At 40.1% G+C, this 24907-nt stretch overlaps 2 protein-coding genes across 7 annotated transcripts in view; one reads left to right on the top strand and one right to left on the bottom strand.

Moving 5' to 3' along the window:
- Positions 1-24907, bottom strand: part of LOC119855091 (cytokine-dependent hematopoietic cell linker) — a 70048-nt gene that overhangs the window by 4358 nt on the left and 40783 nt on the right. The window contains exons 5-12 of the mRNA XM_043512417.1: positions 24054-24094; positions 22423-22585; positions 15985-16088; positions 15461-15506; positions 7096-7124; positions 6538-6557; positions 5251-5379; positions 2474-2492 (exon numbers count right to left, since the gene is read on the bottom strand). Coding sequence (XP_043368352.1) covers positions 2474-2492; positions 5251-5379; positions 6538-6557; positions 7096-7124; positions 15461-15506; positions 15985-16088; positions 22423-22585; positions 24054-24094 — 551 coding nt within the window. The remainder of the gene's footprint in view (positions 1-2473; positions 2493-5250; positions 5380-6537; positions 6558-7095; positions 7125-15460; positions 15507-15984; positions 16089-22422; positions 22586-24053; positions 24095-24907) is intronic.
- ZNF518B (zinc finger protein 518B) overlaps positions 1-24907 on the top strand; it is a 102223-nt gene that overhangs the window by 44030 nt on the left and 33286 nt on the right. For 3 of the 6 annotated variants that reach the window (XR_006280539.1, XM_038398636.2, XM_043512416.1), the window contains exon 4: positions 11766-11954. The exons of 1 other annotated variant lie outside the window; for it this stretch is intronic. The gene's annotated coding sequence lies outside the window, so the exon portion shown is untranslated. Of the gene's footprint in view, positions 1-2876; positions 2997-11765; positions 11955-15732; positions 15828-24907 lie in introns of those variants that run through there. 2 more of the 6 variants (XM_043512415.1, XR_006280541.1) reach the window with 2 other exon arrangements.

Below are 24907 nucleotides of genomic sequence, written 5' to 3'. Positions count from 1 at the left end.
TAGTAAAGAAAAGGTAAAACTCTCTACAATCAGTATACACCTTGCACTTTGAATCTTAATTAAAAATTACTTCCTAACTATATTTTCTCATTGCTCTTAAATGGATTAGGGTTTATAGTCACACTATCTGTGTCATAGGGGTTATATTAATACAGTGTAATTTAATTTGAAATCGCTTTGTTAACAATTGGGATTAAAATATAGAGGATGTATGTGGATGGATGCTTGGTGTGGATAATAACTGAATGATCAAGGAGGTGCCAGCCTAAGAATCCAGTGTCCATCGGCTGAAGAAGGCGTCAAGTGGAAATAACCAGAGGACCCATGGAGGGCAGACTGGAATCCATCCAATAGCCTCAAGGATGGGAGAACCAAAGAACAAGATAACATCTGGCAGCACGGAGCCATCAGAAATGTGCTATCTGCTGATTGATTCAGCAACAGCATGATGAAGCAATTCCCATAGACTGGCATAGGAATAAATTCCTATAAAAATGGACTCTAGAAAGTGAGAACTTTGGGGACTGATTCTGCAAACCAACTTCCAGGAGCCTCAGATGAGCATCTGACAAAGCCCTGCTCCGTCCTCATGTCCAGGCCACCTGGCCAGTTGCTTGGCATGAGCAACTCTAAGGCTGGTAACTATGATAACAACCTTGCAGGACCTGCGTGGGTGTGTATGAATGAATGTATGAATAAATATGAAATTGAATGGAATGTTATAGCTATAACTAACTGCTTACTATGATTCTTTCTGTATTCACAATAAATGTGGCATTTTGCCTTTTCCCCTTTAATAAGATCCTGCTGGTTTTTATTTTATTGGTATAACAAATCCACTTCCGCAAGATGCGGTAGCTATGTTGACGGGAGAAGCTCTTCTGTTGACATAGCGCTGTCTACACTGGGAGTGAGGTCGGTATAACTGAGCTGCTTAGGGGTATGGATTTTTCACACCCTGGAGCGACAGTTATACTGATGTAGATCTGCAGTGTAGACCTGGCCTCTGTTTTTTAAACTTACATATGAGTATTTTTGCACCAATATTAGTGTGGCTGTCAAGGGTACAAGTAGAGTAAGTTAATTACTGGAATGCGTTCCCATTTGTTGTTAAGAATATATTTATTACTTATTTCTGTAATGAGTCAAAATGTCAAAGAAAAGCCAAAGCAAAAAATACTAACATCTTTTTCTTTCTTGCCAACATGTCAGTTCTGAATGTTAGACAGCAATAAACTGCTGTAATAAGTAACTGTATCATAACCTGGTTTGTAATAATTCAGCAAATAAACGTGGAGTCCATAAAAATATATTAGCTGCTTTTAAAAAATAATCCTATAGATGATTGGAGTTGGGTGAACTCCATATGGATAAAATAAAAAATTACCATTTTCCCCTCAAGTTAATCTTTTTGGAAGTTTATTATTTAGTTATTTAGTTATTTCATCTGCTCACCTTCCTGTTGTGTACAGGTAGTAGAGGATGAAATAGCAAAACCCTAGACAGAGAATATTCTTAAGGTATTTTTGCCTTGGTTGGAACTAGAAAATTTCAGCTCTCATACTGCAATTCGTATTCTTGATCATTTCTACTTCAAATTATTATTAAAAGTTTATGGTTGCACAGTCAAGCCTTCAGATTACATCATTCTTATCTGAGAAGGTTAATAAGAAGTTTATTTGACGAATGGGATAGTGGGGAAATCCAAGACAGATGTGATTCTGTGGCAGTTAGTACATCAGAGTAGCAGCAAACGTCCAAAGTCTGCAAACATTCCCATGGCAGTATGGACTGCAATTGTCCCTCATTTCCCCATTTAAAAAAAAAAAAAGACTATTATTAGACAGGTGTCTGGATTGTCAGTCATAGGAAAATTGAACATTTTGAAGAATCAACACTGTAAAATACATTAAAGAAAAATCCTATAAAATGTAATGTTATAGAAATGTAATAGTACAATATAAAATTACTGTAAAACCTATATGATTTAGTAGAGAATAATAACTTTTCTATATGGATTTGAACCATGCATAGAATTTTTTTAAAATTTTTTAAAATTCTATAAGAGGGTTAAAACCCCCCACAACTATAGAGAAGTTATTACTTATTGATTTTTATAACATTTATTAATGCAAATTCCTATTATTTCAAGCTCTATGCTTGTGTTTTCAGTTTTCTGTCTTTCAGAATATATGTCGAACAAGGGCACAATTTATATTTTTCTGCAATAAAATTACTAATTTTTATGTGTATGTACCTCTGAACCTTCATAGACCTCTACAGCAGTTTGCATGTATGAGACACATTCTTATCTAAATGCTCGGGAAGATAACTTTAAACCATGTGTACAAATCTCATTTAAGCAAGTAACCTTATACTGATCTGTCATTGACCGAGCAGTGGCTTTAAGACTACTATATTTTGTCTTTATTTACTTTCTATGTTGATAATGTATACAACAATTACTACTTACTTCATTTAACTCCAGGTGTCTAGAAAAGAAAGAAATAGATGCAAAACATTTCATTATTGTAAAATAAAAATTCTGCATACTTAACTATGTCGATGATATTATCAAAGTAAAATTAATCGCCCATGGTAAGGAGTTTTACTTCTATATAAATTCAGAAGTTGTTTATTTTCCACAAATTCATTGGAGAAAAAAGTTATGGTTTTCCATAAAAACTGTAGCATAAATGGAATTAATTATGCTAAATGAGAGATGTCCATTTGAGATGTTTTATATTTTGGGAGTAGTACGTATGTGCGTGTGGTGGTGGATATCTGTATACTTACAAGATTTCTTCTAAACAGTTTTCCCACCCTGTCAAAAAACATCACTAACTTTTATTTCAACTATAAATATATGTTCCCTAAAGAATGAAGGGCCATGTCTATACTATCAGTAGATCGGTGCTACTAATGAAGACCCGCTAAATCAACAGCAGAGCGCTCTCTGGTCGACTCCGGTACTCCAGCAGAATGAGAAGAGTAAGGTAAGTCGATAGGAGAGCGTCTCCAGTTGACGCAGCACATTGTAGACGCCATGGTAAGTCGACCTAAGCTACGTTGACTAACTTAGGTCGATTTATTGCGGTAGTGTAGACAAGGCCGCAGAAGGGGAACCCAAGATACAAACAAGTACAGAGAAGTGGACAAGAGTCATCCAGGCCCTGATTCAGCAAAGCAATTAACTCCTATTGAAGTCAATGTCCTAGTGAAGTGCTTTGCTGAATGGAAATGGATTTATGCATGAGTTTAAAGTTCAGCCTTTTGGCTCTTTGTTCCAGAACTACAGCTGATGCAAACTGGAATAGCTCTTTTTGATTTCAGTGATGATGCACCTGCTGAAGAGGTGACCTGTCATGGATAGTTGGGAGGGGGAGTGGTTCTACAAGATTTCTTACATTAACTTTTATTTATTTCATATAATAGTTGGACTAGGTGCAAAAGCGTGATTGATTTCCTACTCTTATCACTGGAGAGCTTAAATCTGTTTTTGATTACATATGAATTGTATTTGATGGACAAAGCCTAAGTCTCATTTTAAAAACAGATTCATGGCCAGATTTTTGAAGGTATTTATGCACCTAAAGATGCAGATAAGTGCCTTGTAGAATTTTCGAGAGCATCTAGATGCCTAACTCCCATTTAAAATCACCTAGGTATCATTTAGAAAAAGACATAAGCATGTTCTTAAGTGCTTTGCTTCACAAAAATGGACTTAAGTATGGCCTTAATTTTAGGCACATGATTAAGTTCCATTGATTTTAAGCTTAAGTACTTTGTTGAAAACGGATGGACTGCTGAGTTGTCCTTTGTAAAATGAATTGGCACTCTGTGTCCCCTTCAAACTAAACATAGTTGGCACTATTACTGGAAGGTTCAGCAGTAGGATGAGCATATTTCTCAAAGAGAAAACGTGACATCCCCAGCTGCTTGCCTAAACCCCCACCCCCATGAGGCTGTTGCCTGTCGCTGTAACTCTGTGCGCCCCCCTCTCCTCCCACTGCAAGGCTGTTGCCTATCACTGGAATCCTGCAGGGGCCCCCTCAAGAGACTTTTGCCCCAGTGGCTGGAACCCTGCTGCCCCAGGCATGCTGGAATGCTGCCTGCCCCCAGCTCTGCCTCTTCCCTGCATGGGGCTGGCATCTCCACTTGCCTTCCCCTCTCCGACATGTTCCTCCATCCTGCACACCACTTTTTTGACAAAAGTGGACATTTGTCCCATTTGTTCTTGCCAACTGATCAAGTCAGCAAGAGCAAACAGGACAAACGCCTCCTTTTGGAGAGGGGAAAAAAAAAAGTCAGGATGGCCAAGACAGGGCTTAAACAAGAGACTGTCCCAGCCAAAACAGGGAGTATGGTCACCCTATTCAGGAGGGCTGCCAAGAATTGACTGGAAATGTGACTGAACTCTTCTCTACGCAGTAGGATCCTTGAGGCAGGGATTGTGTTTTACTTTCATTCTCTGTGCTTGCATACCACTGCGTCCACCATCTTTGTTAAACAAAAACAATTATACTTAGAGATGGCTGGTCATTTTCAAAATTTCAGTGAAAGAAGTGGGACAAAATTTTCACAAGAATTTTAATGAAAATTCCACCCATTTTTCTAATTGGCTCTGTTTTTCATAGAATCATAGAATATCAGGGTCAGAAGGGACCTCAGGAGGGCATCTAGTTCAACCCCCTGCTCAAAGCAGGACCAATCCCCAACTAAATTATCCCAGCCAGGGCTTTGTCAAGCCTGACCTTAAAAACTTCTAAGGAAGGAGATTCCACCATCTCCCTAGGTAACGCATTCCAGTGTTTCACCACCCTCCTAGTGAAAAAGTTTTTCCTAATATCCAACCTAAACCTCCCCCACTGCAACTTGAGACCATTCTTCCTTGTTCTGTCATCTGCTACCACTGAGAACAGTCTAGATCCATCCTCTTTGGAACCCCCTTTCAAGTAATTGTAAGCAGCTATCAAATCCACCCCCCATTCTTCTCTTCCGCAGACTAAACAATCCCACTTTGCTTTTAGTGTTACTATCAGATTAAGCTAACATAAGGTACTCTCTATAAAAATAATTCATGGCTGCTAAAGAAGTGGCATTTTCTTTAATGCAGTTAGGGGTCCAGGGTTTCATATTTTGGTCTATTTCAAACTTTTAGGGCTTTCTTACACAATGTATCTGAGACTCAAAAATTTGTCCTTGGCAAGGTGAACAGAAAATGAAACAAACATGCTTAGTAACCATTACCTGGTGTTCTTTGCTGACATCGGAAAGGTGTGAGCCTGACTACATATTTTCCTTGTTTGAGACAGCTGGTTGCTTCTCTCTGGTTCTGGGGGAAGTGGCTGATATTTCTTTGGAAGTGTCTTAAGAGGCCTAAAGTTAAAAATTGAATTTGAAGAACTATTAGGATGTAAACAGGACATAAAACAGTATAGTATTTGCATATTGCACATGTAGAGCACTGGGATTTTATTAGGACTATCTCTTATATATTTGGACAATGCTTAGCTCAGTAGGGCCCTAATCTTAGCCAGGACCTCTAGATGCAATACTACCATTACATGCACAGGACACAGTAGAGGGCCTAGCACAGTGTGGTCCTAGTCCATGATGAAGGATCCTCAACACTACCACAGCACAAACAATGACAAATATACTAATATTTAAACAGTGTTGAATACTGAAATCACTACATTTGTACGACTTTGAGTTTACTAATATATACATTTACTATAGTATTTGTTGTATTCCCTATATTTAATTTAGGGAATATTATGAATACTGCAGCAATGCTAATGGTTTGCAAAGCTATTTACACTTTTAATGGCATTCACTGTATGTGTAGTAAAATTAGCTTGGCAGTCCTTGCAAAAGTATATTTTATTTATGATGATTGTTAATCTTAGATGAAAATAAAAGGACCAACAAGGGAAAATTGATTTTCTGTAACAAGATAAAAGAATTGCTTTATATTAGCAGAGTAGAGCCCAAACTATTTCTCAGGAAGGTAAATGACAAAAATTCCCATTGAAGTTCCACAAGAGCAGGATTTAGGTCTGTAGTGTATGAAGCAAATTAATATAAGGAAAATGTTACCAGGCATTAAAATGTAATATTGTTCTATTGAACAGAACCCTGGGGCTTCATCCAGCAATCAGGGAAGTCAACAGGAATCTTTCCATTGACTTCAGTGGGAACTGGATCAGACCCTAGATTTCCTGATTAGGGGCCTTATCCTTCTCTCATTCAAGTCAATGGCAAATGTCCCATTAACTTCAGTGATGCAGGACTGGGCCCTAGGTACAAAGCTTCTGAGCTTAATCCTTTGTTCTGCCTAGCACCCAACTTAGTTTTAGAATGTAGGAGTGTCCCAATGATACTAATTAGATGATGTGTAAATTCACTTCCAAACATTTTATTGATAAGACTAATTGGGGTGGGCTTGTGTACTAGTTTTATTATGACTTTACTTAACCATCCCCCAAAAGGCTATTTAGGAAACGTATGCATGTTCTATGTTAGCACGCTTACCTTGGAGGGGGCAAAGGATGCTGAAAGAGAGAGGAAACAAACATGTGGAACTCTTTTTTTTTTTTCTTTACAAGAGGAGGCTGGAAACTGAAGAATGTTTAGGCTTCACAAGCACAAAACTCCACATTCAATTCTTTAAGCCTTTATTTCTGCATAACACACAGACATGTCTAGCTACGGCAAAGGGCCTGCTTTTTAAAAAGACTTCCAACACAGCTTCCATTTTTTGTGAGCACAAATAAGTGAACCTGCTGTTAATTGCAAGGGCTAATGCTATGGTGTCAGATATAGTTCAAGCACATGACTAGATGTCTGTGGGCATGATCTGCAGGTGCAGTTGGATCTACAAGGGCATGGTTTACAGGTGCAGCAATCAGACTTGCAGGTGCATAAATCTAAAAAGCAACATTTGTGGGTATCATTATTTGGGTGCACAAAGTGGTGCCTGCAAAAATGGACCCTACTTTTCAAAATCAAGTCGCTAATATTGTTAATATTTTTTCAATGGAAAAAAAGACTGCCAATGAAATTGTCATTAATGAGATAAATTATCCTTACCTGTGATCCAATTACTTTTTCTTTTTCTCCTAAATATAGGGATGATTAAAATAAATGTTAATAGAGTGCTGCCCATGTATTTAAGAAACAAGCCTGTAGTTTGTTTGTTCAACACTATGAGTAAGAGATAGGGGCTAGATTGTGCCTTTAGACATAATCCTGAAGCTGTAAAATGTGCTAGTAGAGGAATAGCCCTTGAAGGCACTTAGAACCATCCCTCTAAAGTACAGTTCCCACCCTTGCTCCAAGAGCTTAATAATTTGTTGCTGACCTGCATCAGCAGCAAACTACAATATTCCTACTCCTGTCCCTGTATTCCAAATTTGAGGGAGTAAGTAGGGGGCACAGCACCCCAGACCCAAGCTCTAGGTAGTGCAAGGGCTGTCTCTTACTCCCTGTGTGGGCATAAAATCAAATTCACAATCTACACAGAAGGCTGGAAGAGCAATTGCTGGGGACTGCCCAATAGTCTTGCAGTCTGGCCCTGGATTCCACACGCTAGCTGCTCTGCACTTGACGTTCAGAGACCCCAAATCCCGAGGGTGGGATGGATTTCATTCTTTCTCCTTTGCATTGCACTTTTTGGGCAGCAAAGGATCATAGGTGCACACTTCTGTATGGATTTCAGGTGCACTCTGCACTTCCATTCTCAATCATTTATGCTTATTTCCATATAAGATGAGAATTAGTCTGACCAGCCGTATAGGAGCAAACATAGTCAGGTAATTGCCATGACAATAACAAAAGCTGGGACATTATTCCTCTTTATGTTTGGGTCCAGACCAATTCTCTCTAACATCACTCACAAACAGCAGTTTATTATGTGTGCTAACTAAAGAACAATTATGGTTAAGAAGAGGAAAAAGCTTTATTTTTGTCATCTCACATTTTCAGTTGCAGAAGTAAGAGCACATATAAAATTGGGTTAATTTTTTTTAATGAAAGTTGGTGTGACATTGGGACTGAAAATTGATTTAACTACACAGCTGTTATATAAAATATTTGGCATTGATATTAATTTTCTAAAACTAGTTCATAGATTATATTTTTGTTATAGTTATCAAGTTGTCTGGCATTCATTTTGTTTTGTTAATTTACGTTAATTCTGACTTTTCCATAAGACTCTGTTACCCTAGTGAACGTACTTGCTGACTTCTGTAAATAAGACTATGAAGTCAAATCCTGTTTTCATGATTACAGTTTGTTTCCTGTAATATGACTGATTACATTTTCTTCATTCTTTAATCAAGTGTTCTGTAAGCATTTAAATCATGGTATTTTACTCTTGCTGTTGTAGTTTATCTGCTTTTTTAAAATACCTCTTTTGTCTCCATAAAGTTCCATGAACCAACAAAATAACTAAACAAAAATGAAACATAATAGATGTTAACTTATCCTGCAAGCAGTGAACCATAACAAATTATTCTGAACTGAAGTAATTATAGCTTAAATATTTAACAGTCCTATAATGAAACTGACAAAGGAATTTTGCAAGTTTGTTTGTGCAGATAAATCCCTTATGCCATCTTGTGGTCCACTCCTTTAATAGCACCAAGCAGGAATATGAATGTTGAGAAGATAGTTTTTATAACTGTGCAGTTACTATTGTTAATTAAAAATAATGAGGAGTCCGATATAGGTGCCATAAGTGCTTTACAAATATATTTTAAGACACCTGCTCTAACCCCAGTCAGTCCACCCTAGCCTTATTTTGTGTCATCATCACACGTCATGGAAGCATCAGCTAAATACATAACTTTTTTTTTTTCTTCAAATCTGGGCTAAAATTTTCAAAGTGCTTAGGAGACTTCAGAGCCTAAATAGGATGAAATTTAGGCTAAGGGACATATTTTTAACAGTAAGTTCCTAAAGATGCAGATGGGAACCTGGGGGATATATGCCATCATGTGCCAGCAATGCCTCTCTGCCATGTACATTGGCCAAACTGGACAGTCTCTACGCAAAAGAATAAATGGACACAAATCTGACATCAAGCATCATAACATTCAAAAACCAGTAGGTGAACACTTCAATCTCTCTGGTCATTCATAACAGACCTAAAAGTGGCAATTCTTCAACAAAAAAACTTCAAAAAGAGACTCCAATGTGAAGCTGCAGAACTGGAATTAATTTGCAAACTGGATACCATCAGATTAGGCCTGAATAGAGACTGGGAGTGGTTGGGTCATTACAATACTAATTTCTCCCTACTGTTACTCACACCTTCTTGTCAACTGTCTGTAATGGACCACTCTTTTACCACTTCCAAAGTTATTTTTCCTCCCTTGGTATCCTGCTGTTAATTGATTTCTTGTTAGACTGACCTCACACTTGGTAAAGCAACCCTCATCCTTTCATGTATTTATACCTGCTTCCGTATTTTCACTCCATGCATCTGATGAAGTGGGTTCTAACCCATGAAAGCTTGTGCCCAAATAAATTTGTTAGTCTCGAAGGTGCCATAAGGACTCCTTGTTATTTTTGCTGATACAGACTAACACGGCTACCACTCTGAAACCTGTATCTATGCTACAGATCCACAACTGGGAACCCCCATCCCGGAGTCAGGTGGCTTAGGTGCTTGTCTCACACAAAACGGCCAGAGGAGGAGTCCATCTGATAACTTTTAGCCCAGTCCTACCTCCCAGGAGTGTGTGCTAACCATTGAGATATAGGATAATCTGATGTGGGTTACCCTCAGTCTCTCCTGGTGAAGTGGTTCCATTTTGGATAAATACTTACAGTCATTTGAGTAGGGAGACTGGATCTTGGGTCATCTACCTCACAGGTGACTTCCTTATCCACCAGGCTACAGAGTCAGTCTCTCTTGCTTGCTCTTTACCTGCCCTCTCCCCCCAGGACTCTTTCATAGTTCAATCCACAGTGGACCAACTTCAGCATGAGAGTCTGCAGGTGATCCACATCAGACTGTCCAGAATGTTCCACGGCTCAGTGGTTAGAACACTCTTCTAAGAGATGGGAGGCCCCATTCAAATTCCTTCTACTCACCAGACAAAGGGGGGGAAATGAAATCTGTCTCTCCCACATCCAAGAGAGTGCACTAACCACCAGAGAAAAGTTATAAGGTGGGCACCATCAACTCCTCCTCTAGCCAGACTGTGGCTACAGGGTGGCTCTGCAGTCCCTCTACTGTCAGTTGGAGAGAGGATTCCTTTTAGTCACCAGCCTTTGGAGAACTCCCCCCCATGCTTGGCCTCTTTAAGGAAACCGGTGGGATCGAATGCACCCCTATACTCACACCCTACATGCCACTGTAATAATTTTTGTACAAAATACATCACGTGATGTGTCATTTGAAAACTAATAACTCACTGGTCAATAATATTGTGGTAAAATGTGCATAACGTTATATGTGGAGTTGTGAAGATAAGCTGAAATCATCACTGAAGTGTGTTTACCAGACAAGTCTGGGGAGTAGGTAAACCTATTTCTCAAAGACAAAGGACAAGTTGATGCCCAGCGAGGTGTCAAAGTCTATGGGCCATCACCCATCAAGTCGCTATCTTTGGTAAGGAAATGGGGCAAGAACAAATAGATCTGCATCTTAGCAAACAACTTAAAAAATCATTTTCCCCCTTACCATGGGAAGCAAGTCTATCTTACCTACCAATTCCGAGTTTGCTAAAGTCTGCCTTCTTGAAATCCATTATCTTTATTATGTTTTCTCTCCTACCGTTCCTCAGAATCATGAACTCTACCATTTCATGATCACTTTCAAATTCTCAATCAATTCCTCCCTATTTGATATTTTTCAAAATCAAGCTTTAGAACAGGCACTCCCCTAGTAGCTTTCTCCACCTTCTGAAATAAAAAATTGTCTCCAATACATTCCAAGAACTTGTTGGATAATTTGTGCCCTGCTGTGTTATTTTCCCAACAGATGTCTGGGTAGTTGAAGTCCCCCATCACCACCAAGACCCGTGCTTTGGATTGTTTTGTTAGTTGTTTAAATTAAAGCCTCATCCACCTCTTCTTCCTGGTTAGGTGGCCTGTAGTAGATGCCTACCGTGACATCACCCTCGTTTTTTACCCTTTTTTATCCTTACCCAGAGATTTTCAGCAAGTCTTTCTCCAATTTCCAACTTAGCAAACTTCTCCCTGACCAGACTTAATGTCTTCTTGCTCTCAGCTTGCTGCTTTCTTCTGTGCTGTGCAAGTTTGTTCAGTAGCAACAGGCTTTTGGTAGGCTTTGTATAATCAACTGAATGTTATTTATGATTCAATAATATTTCTGCATTCAGGGTTCAGTTTAGCATAACACTTCCACATGTGCTTAGCGTTAAGCGTATGCTTAAGTGTTATTGCTGAATCAGGTCTATAGTTACAAGATAACATGTTTGCCCACCTGATCCAAAGTCTATTGTCTACAGTTTTGAGAGGGTCAGGTACCTACTCAGCAGTGGAGACTGGAGGAAATAGTGGACCATCCTCCAGTTGAGCATTTTTCCTCACCGTTCTAAGAGAAAAAAGTGTATTGCTCTCCCAGCTAGAAAGGGCTATTTGTAGTTTAAAAGCTTCTAGTACACTTTTGGGTTTCAGTCATAGGGTGACTTGGCCTCTTTAGGGGGATGGGGCTGTTCCACACCCCAGACAATTGGCTGGGGATGATCTGGGAAGTTTTTCTGAAAGGGTTTTTTTTAAATGAACAGCTGATACAATTGGAGAAGACAGAGTCAAGTGGGAAGGAGAAGAACTTAAAAGAGAAGACAGGAGAGTCAGAAAGGAGGCTGCAGAGAGAAATGGTTTGGTGTTTCGTCTTGCTGGGAAAAGAACCACAGAAGAGATGCAGACAGTATCTTACCACGTGGGACTGGCCTGGAAGTGAGAGGGCAGCAGAGGTAAGGGAGACTCCTGAAATAGGCCTGGGAGAAAGACAACTTCCTCCAGACAGATGGCCTAGGGTAGACCAGGGAAAGAACCTATCCTGGAGAGAACCAGACAAGGGAAAAGACCCCAGGGTGAAAGCCTTGAGTTGTCAGCAGCCTGACAGAAGCTGGGATACAGGAAGAAAGTCCCAGGATGGAGTTCTGCAGAGTCTGGGAGTGGAAGCTCTCTGTGAATGTGGGGAACAGAGGGAGAATGAGTGGAACTATTGAGACTTGATGGCAGGGGCAGCTGGCTTCAGGCTGGAAAAAGGGGTCCCAGCAGTTCCTACCTGCTCTTCATCCTTATCCTGGGCACCCCTGTGGTCACACTTCCACCACTCCCACACATGCATTAGTTTACATGGGACCTGAGCCCCCACAATATTTCCACTGTGGGGGCACTAGCACCATCTGTCCCTCACACATCTCACTTTTATTGCTCCTGGAGAAAGGGGTGGAGTCTGCTGAGGACTGAGCCCTGGTAGTGTGGAAGGGTTTGTTCCTTTGAATTTGGTTTGGACTCTGCATAGTGCAGAAGGTGGGGTGGACTTCAGTGTGACCTGGCCAGAGGGCCAAGTCACCACACCAGACCACAGAAACTCCAAGGGTGCAAGAGAGGCAGAGTGGCTGCAATCCCATAAGGGACGCTCCAAGACAGTAAGTTTATCTAAACTGATGGAGAATGCAGGCATCTTGACTGACCCTTAAAATAAGGGAAGAATGTGAATTTGGGGAATCAGAGGTAGAATCTCAGATGCACCGCACTACATGGGACCACAAGAGGGTAGAGTAGAGGGCATGCGGCCACAGTTCCACAGCAATAATAAATGAGAGGAGGAGGAAATTTTTGCCTACAAAATAAGGAAGTTTCACACCAGTACAAAACTTGCAAATACATAAACCAATAAATCAAAACTCACCTATTTGTTTGCTTTCAACATTTCCTGTAGAGTTTATAGATTTCTTTTGAGCCCCAAGCCAGAGATGAAGGAGGGAGGCACTTGACTGTATGAAAACACTCTATGGTATTGCCATTGCATGTTTGTCATTAGATTGCATGGCCCAATGTACAACCAAAGCCTTGCCATAGAGCTATCAAGCATGCTCTCCCTAGGGCCAAAAATGTCTAATTAAGCCAGAGAATTTTTTAATCTTCCTTTGATCCCCAAATCAGGGTTGAAGGATAAGGGCTCTTTAATGTATTGAAATCAGTCTGTGACAGTCCTATTGCATGTTTCTCATTTGACTTGATGGCATGGTTTAAAAGTTTGTACCTTTCACCAACAGAAGTTGGTCCAATAAAAGATTACCTCATCTACTTTTCATATCCTAGGAACAACACAGCTACAACAACCTACACATACTTAAAGGTAGACATGTATTTAAGTACTTTGAGGAATTAGGTCCTAAATCATTGTGGCAATGCGGGGAAGTGAGGACTGTTCCAAAGCTGACAGAAAGACTCCCACTGACTTCAATCAACTTCAATTAGTTTTGGATCAGGGCCATAAACAAGTTCTGTGTCATTCCATTCATTTGGTTTTCACTTGAGCTATATCAGTGTTTGCTCTTAAAGGGTAGTTAACCGTTCTTTTCTCTTTTGCAAACTTTATTTAGTATACTGCTGGCTTACTTGTGATTTCAGCAAAAAGTATGTTTGGCTTTATGCTTCGTTTTACAGCAGGACCTAAAGGGGGGGGGGGGGAATACATTTTGTTTCAGGATTGATGAATTCTTTGCATTGTGTCTTCACAGCTGCTCATACATACTACTGTCTAAAACTCAGGCTTTGCACTAAATATAGAAAATGATCAAGCTAGGCTTCATTTTTGTTCCTGGAATGGCAAAGTGTAGATAGTCTTTGTGTAACTATCAGCACTAACACTGTTAAAATATTTGTACTTTTTAAAGAAATAAAAAAAAGATTTAGCTTGAAAAAGATTTAATCCTTCCAGAGCTGACTTAGTTTCAATAAAGTCACAATAAATTTGGAAATATTTTTTATTTTAAACAAATTAAATATAACTTGAATATAGTGACAGAGTAAAACTGTAAGTTAAAGGATCTAAAAGCTGGCCATTTCCTTTAATCTATGCAAAATGACAAGTGTCTGATCCTAATTAAGGCTGCGTGTCTGTCACGGAAGTCTGGGATTCCGTGACTTTCTGTGACCTCCGTGACTTTTGCAGCAGCCGGTGCAGCTGGCTCAGGGACTGCCCGAACACTTGGGCAGCCCCGGGGCCAGCAGCAGCAGCAGTTTGGGTGTGGGAGGGGGTCAGGGCTGGGACAGGGGATTGTGGTGCGGTGCTTACCTTGGGGTGGGGGCTCCTTGGAAGCGGCCGACATGTCCCTGCATCTCCTAGGTGGAGGGGCTAGGGAGCTCTGCATGCTGCCCCCCTGCTTGTAAGCACTGCCCCTGCAGCTCATGGCCAGGGCAGCCCGCGGAGCTGCCCTGGCCTTCCCTCCTGCTAGGAGCTGCAGAGACACGTTGGTCACTTCTGGGGAGCTGCGCAGAGCTGGGTAGGGAGCCTGCAAGCCCCTGGACCCACCCCCTGCAGCACCAGGGGGAGTCCAGGCTGTGAATCGCCTCCCCAGCACCAGTGCCAGCGGGGAACCCAGACTGCATGCCACCACCTCCCCCCCAGCACCAGCGGGGGTCCCAAGCCGTGTGCCTCTGGCCGCCCCCCCAGCACCTACAGCACCCCTGGACCGCCCCCCAAGCACCCTCAGACTCCCTACCCAAGTTTTAGCCAGGGGTATATAGTCATGTCAGCTTTGACTTTTACTAAAAATACCAGTGATTAAAATGTAGCCTTAATTATCATATACAATTACCCCATAGGAAATAAATCATTGGAGGATGCATTTACAAGCATCTCTAAATTATGGGATTTTGAAATAAGATGCAGATAGAATTAGCATTAAACGGGAAGACACCAGTGTGTGGTAAATACTGAAAAAGGCTGAGTTTTTAGTAACAGCCACTCCTGGTGGCATTACAATGAAAAGAAAATTATCAGAGTATGTAGTGGAATGGGTGCAGTTGGCTAGGCAAAGAACCAGATTTTTTTTCGATTTGCTCCATCTGAAATCAGGCATGACTCCAGTGCAGTCTCTAATTGCTCAAAAGGTGAATGTAGCAGACTTGCCACTTCTCTCTATATATTATATTTCCCCTCTCCTATTTCTTCTATCTATATCTATATCTGAGTTTTACACAGGGGTGGCCTGTCTCTGAGGAATGGAGAGCTAAACAGCACAACATGTACCATCTTGAAAGTGATTACTTCAGTGTTGTTACTGAGTTGAAGCTGGATTCTCACTTGTAATATGATGAATTTTTAAAGTGACTAATATTTTGAAAAATATAGGCCTTTTATTCTTTCTTCCCTGATGTATATGGTTCTTCCCCGTATATACAGCGAATAAGAAAATGGCATTTGATAATTTAATTGCAAAACAAGTTTTTTTAATTGTACCTTTAACATTTGGGACTCTTCTCTCCTCTGAAAGATATGTGCATTGCTGTAAATATAAAATGTTTAGCTGTGATATTGGTCAGTAATAATGGAAGAATAGCTAATAAAATTCTGCTGTTCCTGACACAGCAAGATGACTTGCAAGTTAATGGATTTCTCCACATATATTTCCTCCTCCATTACACGCACTTGGCGTCTTCATACCATAAATAGTTAACAATTGAAAGCCACTAATCTAGGCTTTAATCTATTCCATAATTGTTATCTCCTAGATATCTCTTCTTGACATGACATTAATATGGCTGACACATCTGCATTCAGCACAACAAGTTACAGAAACAAGGAGAGCAATATTACATGTGGCAAAGTGAGTGAAAAGCCCAGACTAAAATATGGGTCTTAACACTGAATCGTACTGATTCAAAAAGGTGTCCAAGGATTTAGCCATGCAACTCCCCTGGCTTTGCACAGCATTAAGTGATACAGAAAAGAAGGAATTATATTTGTGTATGATCTTTACTTACGCCTAAGTCTCGAGGGGAGTCAGAGGACTTTGGCTGGATGATGATAGAGGATTTAGTGTTTCTAGAAATTTGAGTAGTAGCTGCATTTCCTAAATACCGTTGATCTGTGACAAAGGCAAAAAATAGAAAACATAAGAGCTGCCATACTGGAACAAACCATGATCCATCTTGTCCAGTATCCTGTGTCTGACAATGGCCCTTACCAGAGCTTCAGGAGAGTGTACAAAACAGGACATTTATAGAGTGATCCACCTGTCTTCCACTTCTGGCAGTCAGAGGTTTAGGGTTGCCCCGAGGTTGGGGGTTGTGTCCCTGACCATCTTGGCTAATAGCCATTACTGGACATCCTCCATGAATTTATCAAATTCCTTTTGAACTTTTGGCCATCACAACATCCCATGGCAATGAGTTCCATATGTTAGTTGTGCAATGTGTGAAAAAGTACTTTCTTGTTTGTATTAAACGAACTGCCTGTTCATTTAATCAGGTAATCCCTGGTTTTTGTATTGTGTGAAAGGGTAATAACATTTCTCTATTCATCTTTTCCACACTATTCATGATTTTACAGACCTCTCTCATGTTCCCTCTGAGGCATCTCTTGTCTGAGCTGAAAAGCCCTAATCTTTTTAGTCTTTTCTTGCATGGAAGCCATTCCATATCCTTGATCATCTTTGTTGCCCTTCTCTGAAAGTTTTCCGGTACTACTATATCCTTTTTGAGATGGGTTTACCAGAAATGGACATAGTGTTCAAGATGTGGCATTATGATATTGTTTTATTTTCTATCCCTTTCCTAATAGTTCCCAAGCTAATTAGCCTTTTTGACCATTGCTGCACATTAAGGGGAGGTTTTCATAGAACTCACCATGATCATCCAAAATTTCTTTCTTGGGTGGTAATGGTTTAAAACCCATTTTTTTTTTGCCTAGTTACCCAGTTTGGTGAGATCCCTCTGTAACTCCTCACAATCTGCTTTGGACTTAACTATCTTGAATAATTTTATATCATCTGCAAACCTTGCCACTTCACTTTCCCCCCCTTTGTTCCAGATCATTAATGAATATGTAGAATAGCATCAGTCCCAGTACAGATCCTTGGGGGACCCTGCTGTTGCCCTTTTTCCATTGTGAAAACTGACCATTTATTTCTACCCTTTGTTTCCTATTTTTCAACCAGTTACTGATTCATGAGAGGACCTTCCCTCTTATCCCATGACCACTTAATTTGCTTAAGAGCCTTTGTGAAAATCCACATACACAATGAGCTTGTCTAGACTTAAAACACTACTACGGCATAGTTGTGCCACTGCAGCTGTAGGCTTCATTGTAGTCACTACCTGCACCAATGGGCGGGGTTCTCTCAGTGACATAGGTAATCCACCTTCCTGAGGTGTGATAGTTAAGCGGAAGAATTCTTCTGTTGACCTAATGCTGTCTACACAGAGACTTAGGTTGACTTAACTATGCCAGTTGGGAGGACAGATTTTTCACAACCCTGAGTGATGCCGGTATGCCAACCTAATTTTTTAGTGTAGACCAGGCCGCTATTGACTGGATCACCCTTATCCACATGCTAGTTGACTCCCTCAAATAATCCTAATAGAATTATAGAATCATAGGACTGGAAGGGACCTTGAGAGGTCTTCTAGTCAGGTCCTCTGCACTCAAGGCAGGACTAAGTATTATCTAGATCAGTGGTTCTCAAACTTTTGTACTGGTGACCTCTTTCACACAGCAAGCCTCTGAGTGCGACCCCTCCAATTAAAAAACACTTTTTAATAACATTATAAATGCTGGAGGCAAAGTGGGGTTTGGGATGGAGCCTGACAGCTCATGACCCCTCCCCCCATGTAATAACCTCATGACGCCCTGTGCAGCCCCAACCCCCAGTTTGAGAACCACTGATCTAGACCATTCCTGAAAGGTGTTTATCTAACCTGCTCTTAAAAATCTTCAATGATGGAGATTCCACAACCTCCCTAGGCAAATTATTTCAGTGCTTAACCACCCTGACTGTTAGGTTGGATATTAGGATAAACCTCCTAAACTGCCCTTGCTGCAATTTAAGATCACTGCTTCTTGTCCTATCCTCCGAGGTTAAGGAGAACATTTATTCTCCCTCCTTCTTGTAACAACCTTTTATGTATGTGAAAACTGTTATCATATCCCCTCTTGGTCTTCTCTTCTTCAGACTAAAAAAAGAAAAAACACAAACATGAATTTTTTCAATCTTCCCTCAGGTCATATTTTCTAGACCTTTAATAATTTTTTGTTGCTCTTCTCTGGACTCTCTCCAGTTTGTCTACATATTCTTGAAATGTGGCTCCCAGAACTGGACACGGTATTCCAATTGAGGCATAATCAACATGGAGTAGAGCAGAAGAATTACTACTTATGTCTTGCTTACAACACTCCTGCTAATACCAAAAAAGTGAACATCATTCTGGAATGTAACAGTTTTACACTGTGGACTCATATTTAACTTGTTATCCATTATGACCCCCAGATCGCTTTTCACAGTACTCCTTTCTAGGCAGAAATTTCCCATTTTGTATGTGTGCAACCGATTGTTCCTTCGTACTTTGCATTTGTCCTCATTGAAATTCATCCCATTTATATCAGACCATTTCTCCAGTTTGTCCAGATCATTTTGAATTTTAATCCTATCCTCCAGAGCACTTACAGCCCCTTCCCAACTTCATATCATCTGCAAACTTTATAAGTGTACTGTCTATGCCATTATCTATAGCATTGATGAAGACGTTGAATAGAACAGGACCCAGAACTGATCCCTGTGGGACCCCACTTGCTATGCCATTCCAGCATGACTGTGAACCACTGATAACTACTCTCTGGGAACCATTTTCCAACCAGTTATGCACCCACCTTGTAGTAGCTCCATCTAGGTTGTATTTCCCTAGTTTATTTATGAGAAGGTCATGCGAGACAGTATCAAAAGCTTTAACTAAAGTCAAGATATACCACATCTACCACTTCCCCCTATCCACAAGGCTTGTTACTCTGTCAAAGAAAGCTCTCAGGTTAGTTTAACATAATTTGTTCTTGACAAATCCATGCTGACTTGTTACTTATCACCTCACCTTATTATCTTCTAAATGTTTGCAAATTGATTGCTTAATTATTTGCTGCATTATCTTTCTGGGTACAGAAGTTAAGCTGACTGGTCTGTAATTCCCTGGGTTGTCCTTATTCCCCTTTTTTAGATTGGCACTATATTTGCTCTTTTCCAGTTTTCTGGAATCTCACCTGTCTTCCATGACTTTTTTATAAGATAATTGCTATTGGTTCAGATCTCCTTAATCATTAAGCACTACTGACTTGAAAACATCTAAGTTGTCTATGTAATTTTTAACTTGTTTTTTCCCTATTTTAGCCTCTAATCCTACCTCATTTTCACTGGCATTCATTAAGTTAGATGTTCGATTGCTACTAAACTTTTTGGTGAAAATTGAAACAAACGTCAATTAGCACTTCTGCCATTTCCACATTGTGTTATTGTTAATAGAATGGTGAAGCATGATTTCCCTTTACAAAAGCCATGTTGGTTCTTACCTAACAAAATCACATTTATCTAGGTGTGTAACATTTCAATTTATTATAGTTTCTACCAATTTTGCTGGTACTGAAGTTAGGTTCACTGGCTTGTAAATGCTAGGACTGCCTCTGGAGCCCTTTTAAAAAAAAATCAGCATTAGGTGGGATTTGATTGCAGCCTTCAACTACCTGAAGGGGGGTTCCAAAGAGGATAGAGCTAAGCTGTTCTCAGTGGTGGGAGATAATAGAACAAAGAGAATGGTCTCAAGATGCAGTGGGGGATGTCTAGGTTGGATATTAGGAAAAACTATTTCACTAGGAGGGTGGTGAAGCACTGGAATGGGTTATCGAGAGAGGTGATGGAATCTCCATCCTTAGATGTTTTTAAGGCCTGGCTTGACAGAGCCCTGGCTGGGATGATTTAGTTGGTGCTGGTCCTGCTTTGAGCAGGGGGTTGGACAAGATGACCTCCTGAGGTCTCTTCCAACTCTAATCTTCTATGAAGATTACATAAGTAATCTAATGTTAGTGTGCTTTGATAAGTTCAATTCAATCTTAGTCAAGTCACATTCATTTATATAGCACTACCACCTAATCATTCCAAAACACCACTTGTAGTGTACCAGATACAGCTGTGGAGTAGTGTTTGTTTGCCACTGGTGGCATGGTGGCCAAGTGCCCCAAGTATATTTGGCAGCACCTTTAAAGCTGCCAAATGTCTAAGCTACGTCTAAGGTATTTCACTGAATTCAGTGAAACAATCATTTGAAACATCAGCAAAGGACATGAGAGGATCCAACAATGTAGATATTAGTGGCTGGTTCAGAAACAATAAAGGATGTGCAAACCCTTCAGCTTTCTCTGCTCATCTTACTCATGCAATTAGTCCCATACTCACATGATTTTGGCACATGGAACTGGCCCCTCCAGGCATGGATCTGATCCCTTATATTTAAGAAGGGTGTCAGCTATCTTCTGCGGCTCTACACACGACTTTCTAGGGCTCTACAGAGGAATCGCTACTGGGGACGTATGCAGGGTGAGAGGGGCAGTACTAAGCAGGGAATGGGCAATCCAAGTTGGGTGTGATCAGGGTTGGAGGATGCACATAATTTCTGGGGAGTCACAGGGGAATTATCTGGGAAAGGTAATGAACCCCCAGACTATATCTTTCCTATTGTGCAAACTCCACATTGGGGAATTTCCCCTGAAAGTGGGAGTTCCCTGGGCTACATAACAGTGGCCAGAGGAGTCCCTGCAAGCCCAACTCCACTGTCATGGAGTTAGTGTGTTGCCTCTCTGGCCCAGAGCTGGTATTGATTGAAAAAAGCCTCCAAGATAGGATTTGCAGGGGGCCTGAGCTGAGAGATCTGTGGAGTTTATAAGCCAACTCTTTTGGGAAGAGGGCAAGCTCCATCTTCTGCCATTTGGGAGGAATTCTACCAGGATATCTTTGTCAAGTCCCACTCCGTTACCCCTCAGGAGGGGGCAGCTTGGCCTATTTTCTTAAAAACCTCTGCAATAGAGCAACAATAATAATAAAAGATGGTTAGAAACCCCCCCCACCACCAATTTTTTTAGAAATTTTCTGCCTAAATTGCTGTCCTCAACACTGTCCCCTGCACTCTATATTCTTGTTTGCTATCATTTATTCAGAAGGTATAATAGGAAGTCTTCCCAATACCTACATTTGTTTCTAATACACATATTTATGTTTGTCTAAAGTGTGCCTACATGTTGATACACATCCATGTACATGAGCATGTTTTTCTGAGTCAGTACATTTTCTGAGTCATTAACTTTGTGTGTGTTTTTATTTTCTATAAAAGATTGCAGAATGGGACATGAACACAAAAGTCTTCCTGAAATGCATTTTCAGATTCTTTTCTGGAATGTGGCAGCTACAGGTCATAACTGAACTAAAAGCTGTCTATTTGTTTAATATGCTTTTCTTTGGATCCATCAGTCAAAATTTGCATTGTTTTTCCCCAGGCAGTAACTGTACTCTAGGGTGCTCTTAGATAAGTACCAGAGGATGCTTCCATGCAGTTCCTAACAGAAATGTTCCCATTTGCAAGCAGGGGAAAAAAAAAAAAAAAAAAAAAAAAAAAGATTTAATCAAGCATTTGAGTGCTGCTACTTCAAGTTTCCAAATAAAGCCTGAAAATAAGTTTTTAGAACTCAGCATAACCTACCCTGAGTTGAACCCATACTGTGTTCATACACGCTGAGGAATCTAAGGAAAAATGAGCTCAGTAATTTGACTAGGGTCCAATGTAAATCCCATTGAAAACAATGGGAAAACTTTGGCTTCAGTGGGATTTGAATCAGGCCCTTACTTTATACAAACCTCTCCCATTTGCTGCTGTGGAATTGATTTTAAATTTAATTTAAAAAAACTATTTACTATTTGTTGGGTGCATTTTATGTACATATCTATTAAGATTTCTGCCTATGGCTTTTTTTTGCAGAGTTTTAAAATTCCTAGGAAGTAGTTATTAGGGCTGACTAGTATAGCCTGTAGGGGCCACCTTTCTTTACCCCAAATTTGACAGTGGCTTTTGTTATTGTATTATAGGTAAGCGCTAAAATAAAATGAGACTTGAATAGGGCCTTCTGTTAAACAGATCACTGGCTTGATACAGAATTTTCCTACAAACAATCATTGGGAAGTTTATTTAAAAACAAAATGCCCATTCCTGAAGGATGTGGTAGGTGCCCTTAAAATAATGTTACATTCAATCACATTTTTCTTTCTATATCTTTCACCCAGCGAGGCACTTGGTCTAAATATTTTTAGAAATAAACAGACTGAGCACAATCTGGTCCTTGCTTTCCCTACTTAACCCAAGGACTCGGTTCTGTTTTAGCCCAGAAGTAAATACCTGCATACTCGGATTCTTTTATAGGTTTGGCAGGCAAAATTTTCAAAGCATGCATTGCCTCCAAGCTGGAAGTTTTTACAGTATCATAGGGATACTGTTCTTCATCAGGTACATCGCGTGAATGTTGAGATTCATCCTCACCCACTTTTGCAAAATGTTTATCCTAAGCAAAAAGAAATAAACACAATGAACCCAGAGCTGCAGGGCTCACTTCAGGCTTGGCCAAAGTGAATGCAACTCCATTGACTCGAATGACTCAGTTGAATGGCTTCAGCGACCATTGATGAGTTGGGCTGACTCCTGCCATTTCATGTCTGCAGACTGAACTGGGAGTTTTGTTCAGCTGTTGAAGGGATGAAGATGAAAGGTTGCACAGAGTACACTGGTGCAGCAGAGTTTCTGTTTGCAGTTTAGAATTTAATAAGGCTGCATACAAACGTAAAAGTGGACTTTAATTTGAAAGTAGTGGGACTCAGGCTCCTAAGAGGGAGATTTTCAAATAGCAGTTAGGAGTTTAATTTCCATCAACTTTTGCTGAGTATCATTTGTGCCTTTGAAAAAAATCTCCCCTAAGTGCCTAAGTCACTTTGGAAATAGTAATCTGGTTCCTAAGTCACTTAGACTTTTGAAAATGTTACACAGAATGTAGTTTAACCAGCAAAGCACATTTTAAAAATTGTACATTTCACTGTAATATTTTCAGTGTGTCATTTGTGCTATGCTGTTCAGTTACATAAATCAAGCAGCTAGGGAATAGAACTAATATTGTCACCGAGGGTATTTCTGGGACTCTGAATCTGAACATCAGTGATTTATGTAATTAACCAGTCATCACAAATTATAAATTTTAAAATAAAAATCTAATATTCAAGTCACTTTTGGTTAATAAATATTCAAATATTTGAGTTACAAGTGCTTGCACTAGCAAATCTGTGTCCAAGCAAACAAGGCAGGGCGGTGAATGTTACTGTATGGTAGACTTGCAATCAGCTTTCAAATTTGAATGAAAGTTCACTGCAATGTTTTTATTTGCCCAGATCTTCTGTTGGCACTACTTGGGTACTAATTGTCCAATTTATAGCACATGGTCTTGCCATTCTTGTTTACACCAACTTCTATTGACTTCAGAGTGATTTTTGAGGTACACAAGTAAAACAGAATCAGGCCATAGATAAGTAATTGGCTGAGTAGTCTGCTCCTGTAACCCAGCTTCAGAAGTTCCAAGCCTATCTGGAAATAGGCATTTTCCATGTTTATTTGAATACAAAATTACACGCTAGAGAACAGATGCAGCTTATACTTTTGTAGATTTGATACTGAATGATTATTCTAAATACAATGTTACTGTAGTTCAAAATAGAACATAGCTACATACAGAAAGTGAACCATATTCTTGGTATTTTCAAAAACAAGTATTGGCCTAATCCTGCTCCCATTGAAGTCAATTTAAAGCTTTCATTGATTCCAATAGGAGCAGAGTTATGCCAAAACTAAGCACTTTTCAAAATCCCACTCTACATTCTAGATGCTCCGGCAGAAAGGATGGTCTTCCCACAACAGCATTACAATCTTAAATTTCAAGTTAAGTGAAAGTAAAGCAAAATTTTAGAAAGGAAGGGAAAAATACTTACAAAATTAGATGTTTTTCCAGGAATATTTCTGCTCTTGCCTTCTAAATAAAGTGGTCAGAAAAATTACAGCAAATATTATATATTCTATATAGAAGAATGATATATTTAGCAATTTATTAAAGGAAACAGAACTTAGTTAACTGATTAATATATTGAAAATATTCACATAGAGAAAAATGCCAGCTGCCCCTGAGTAGATACATTAGTAAGGAAAGAGTCTTATGGAACCTCAGACCCACCCTTATTTCATCTGCACGGAGGCTATGAAGGCCAAGTTTTTCTCAAATGGGTGCCTAAAGCTAGGTGCCTAAATAATAAATAAAAATATTTTAAGTAGTTTTATGGTTCCCATCACCACAGCATCTGAGCACCTCAGAGTTAGAGCTTACAAGAAAATGGTTTTCCTGGCCCATGGGTATTTTTGGGAGCTCAATTTCTTCCTGTCTCAAATCTGGACAAAAAGTTGAATCTCAAATATTCATGAACTGAAAAAAAAATCCAGTTTGTTTGGTTCTAGGCAATCAGAATGTTTCATTTTGGTTCACAGCAGCCCTTATTTTGGCCACTTCTGCTAGAGGCTCAAACCTGCCATTCACTCAGCTAACCTCATCACTGGCCAGCATGGGGAAATGGAGAACAATCTCCACAGTCTCTGTTATCCCACCTAGTGTTGCTCACAGACCAGGTCAACTCCTCCTGTGTCCGATCAGAAGTTGAGGGAATGGGGGGAACCTGGGCCCACCCTCTACACCGGGTTCCAGCCCAGGTCCCTGTGGATAGCAGCTGTCTACATATCCTGTATCAGCTGACAGCAACAGCTACAACTCCCTGGGCTACTTCCCCATGGCCTTCCC

Source organism: Dermochelys coriacea, chromosome 4 (genome assembly GCF_009764565.3).
Source record: "Dermochelys coriacea isolate rDerCor1 chromosome 4, rDerCor1.pri.v4, whole genome shotgun sequence".
In the NCBI taxonomy this organism is placed as follows: Eukaryota; Metazoa; Chordata; order Testudines; family Dermochelyidae; genus Dermochelys; species Dermochelys coriacea.
The sequence above is the reverse complement of the archived record's forward strand: the minus strand, read 5'-3'. Positions and strand labels throughout refer to the sequence as shown.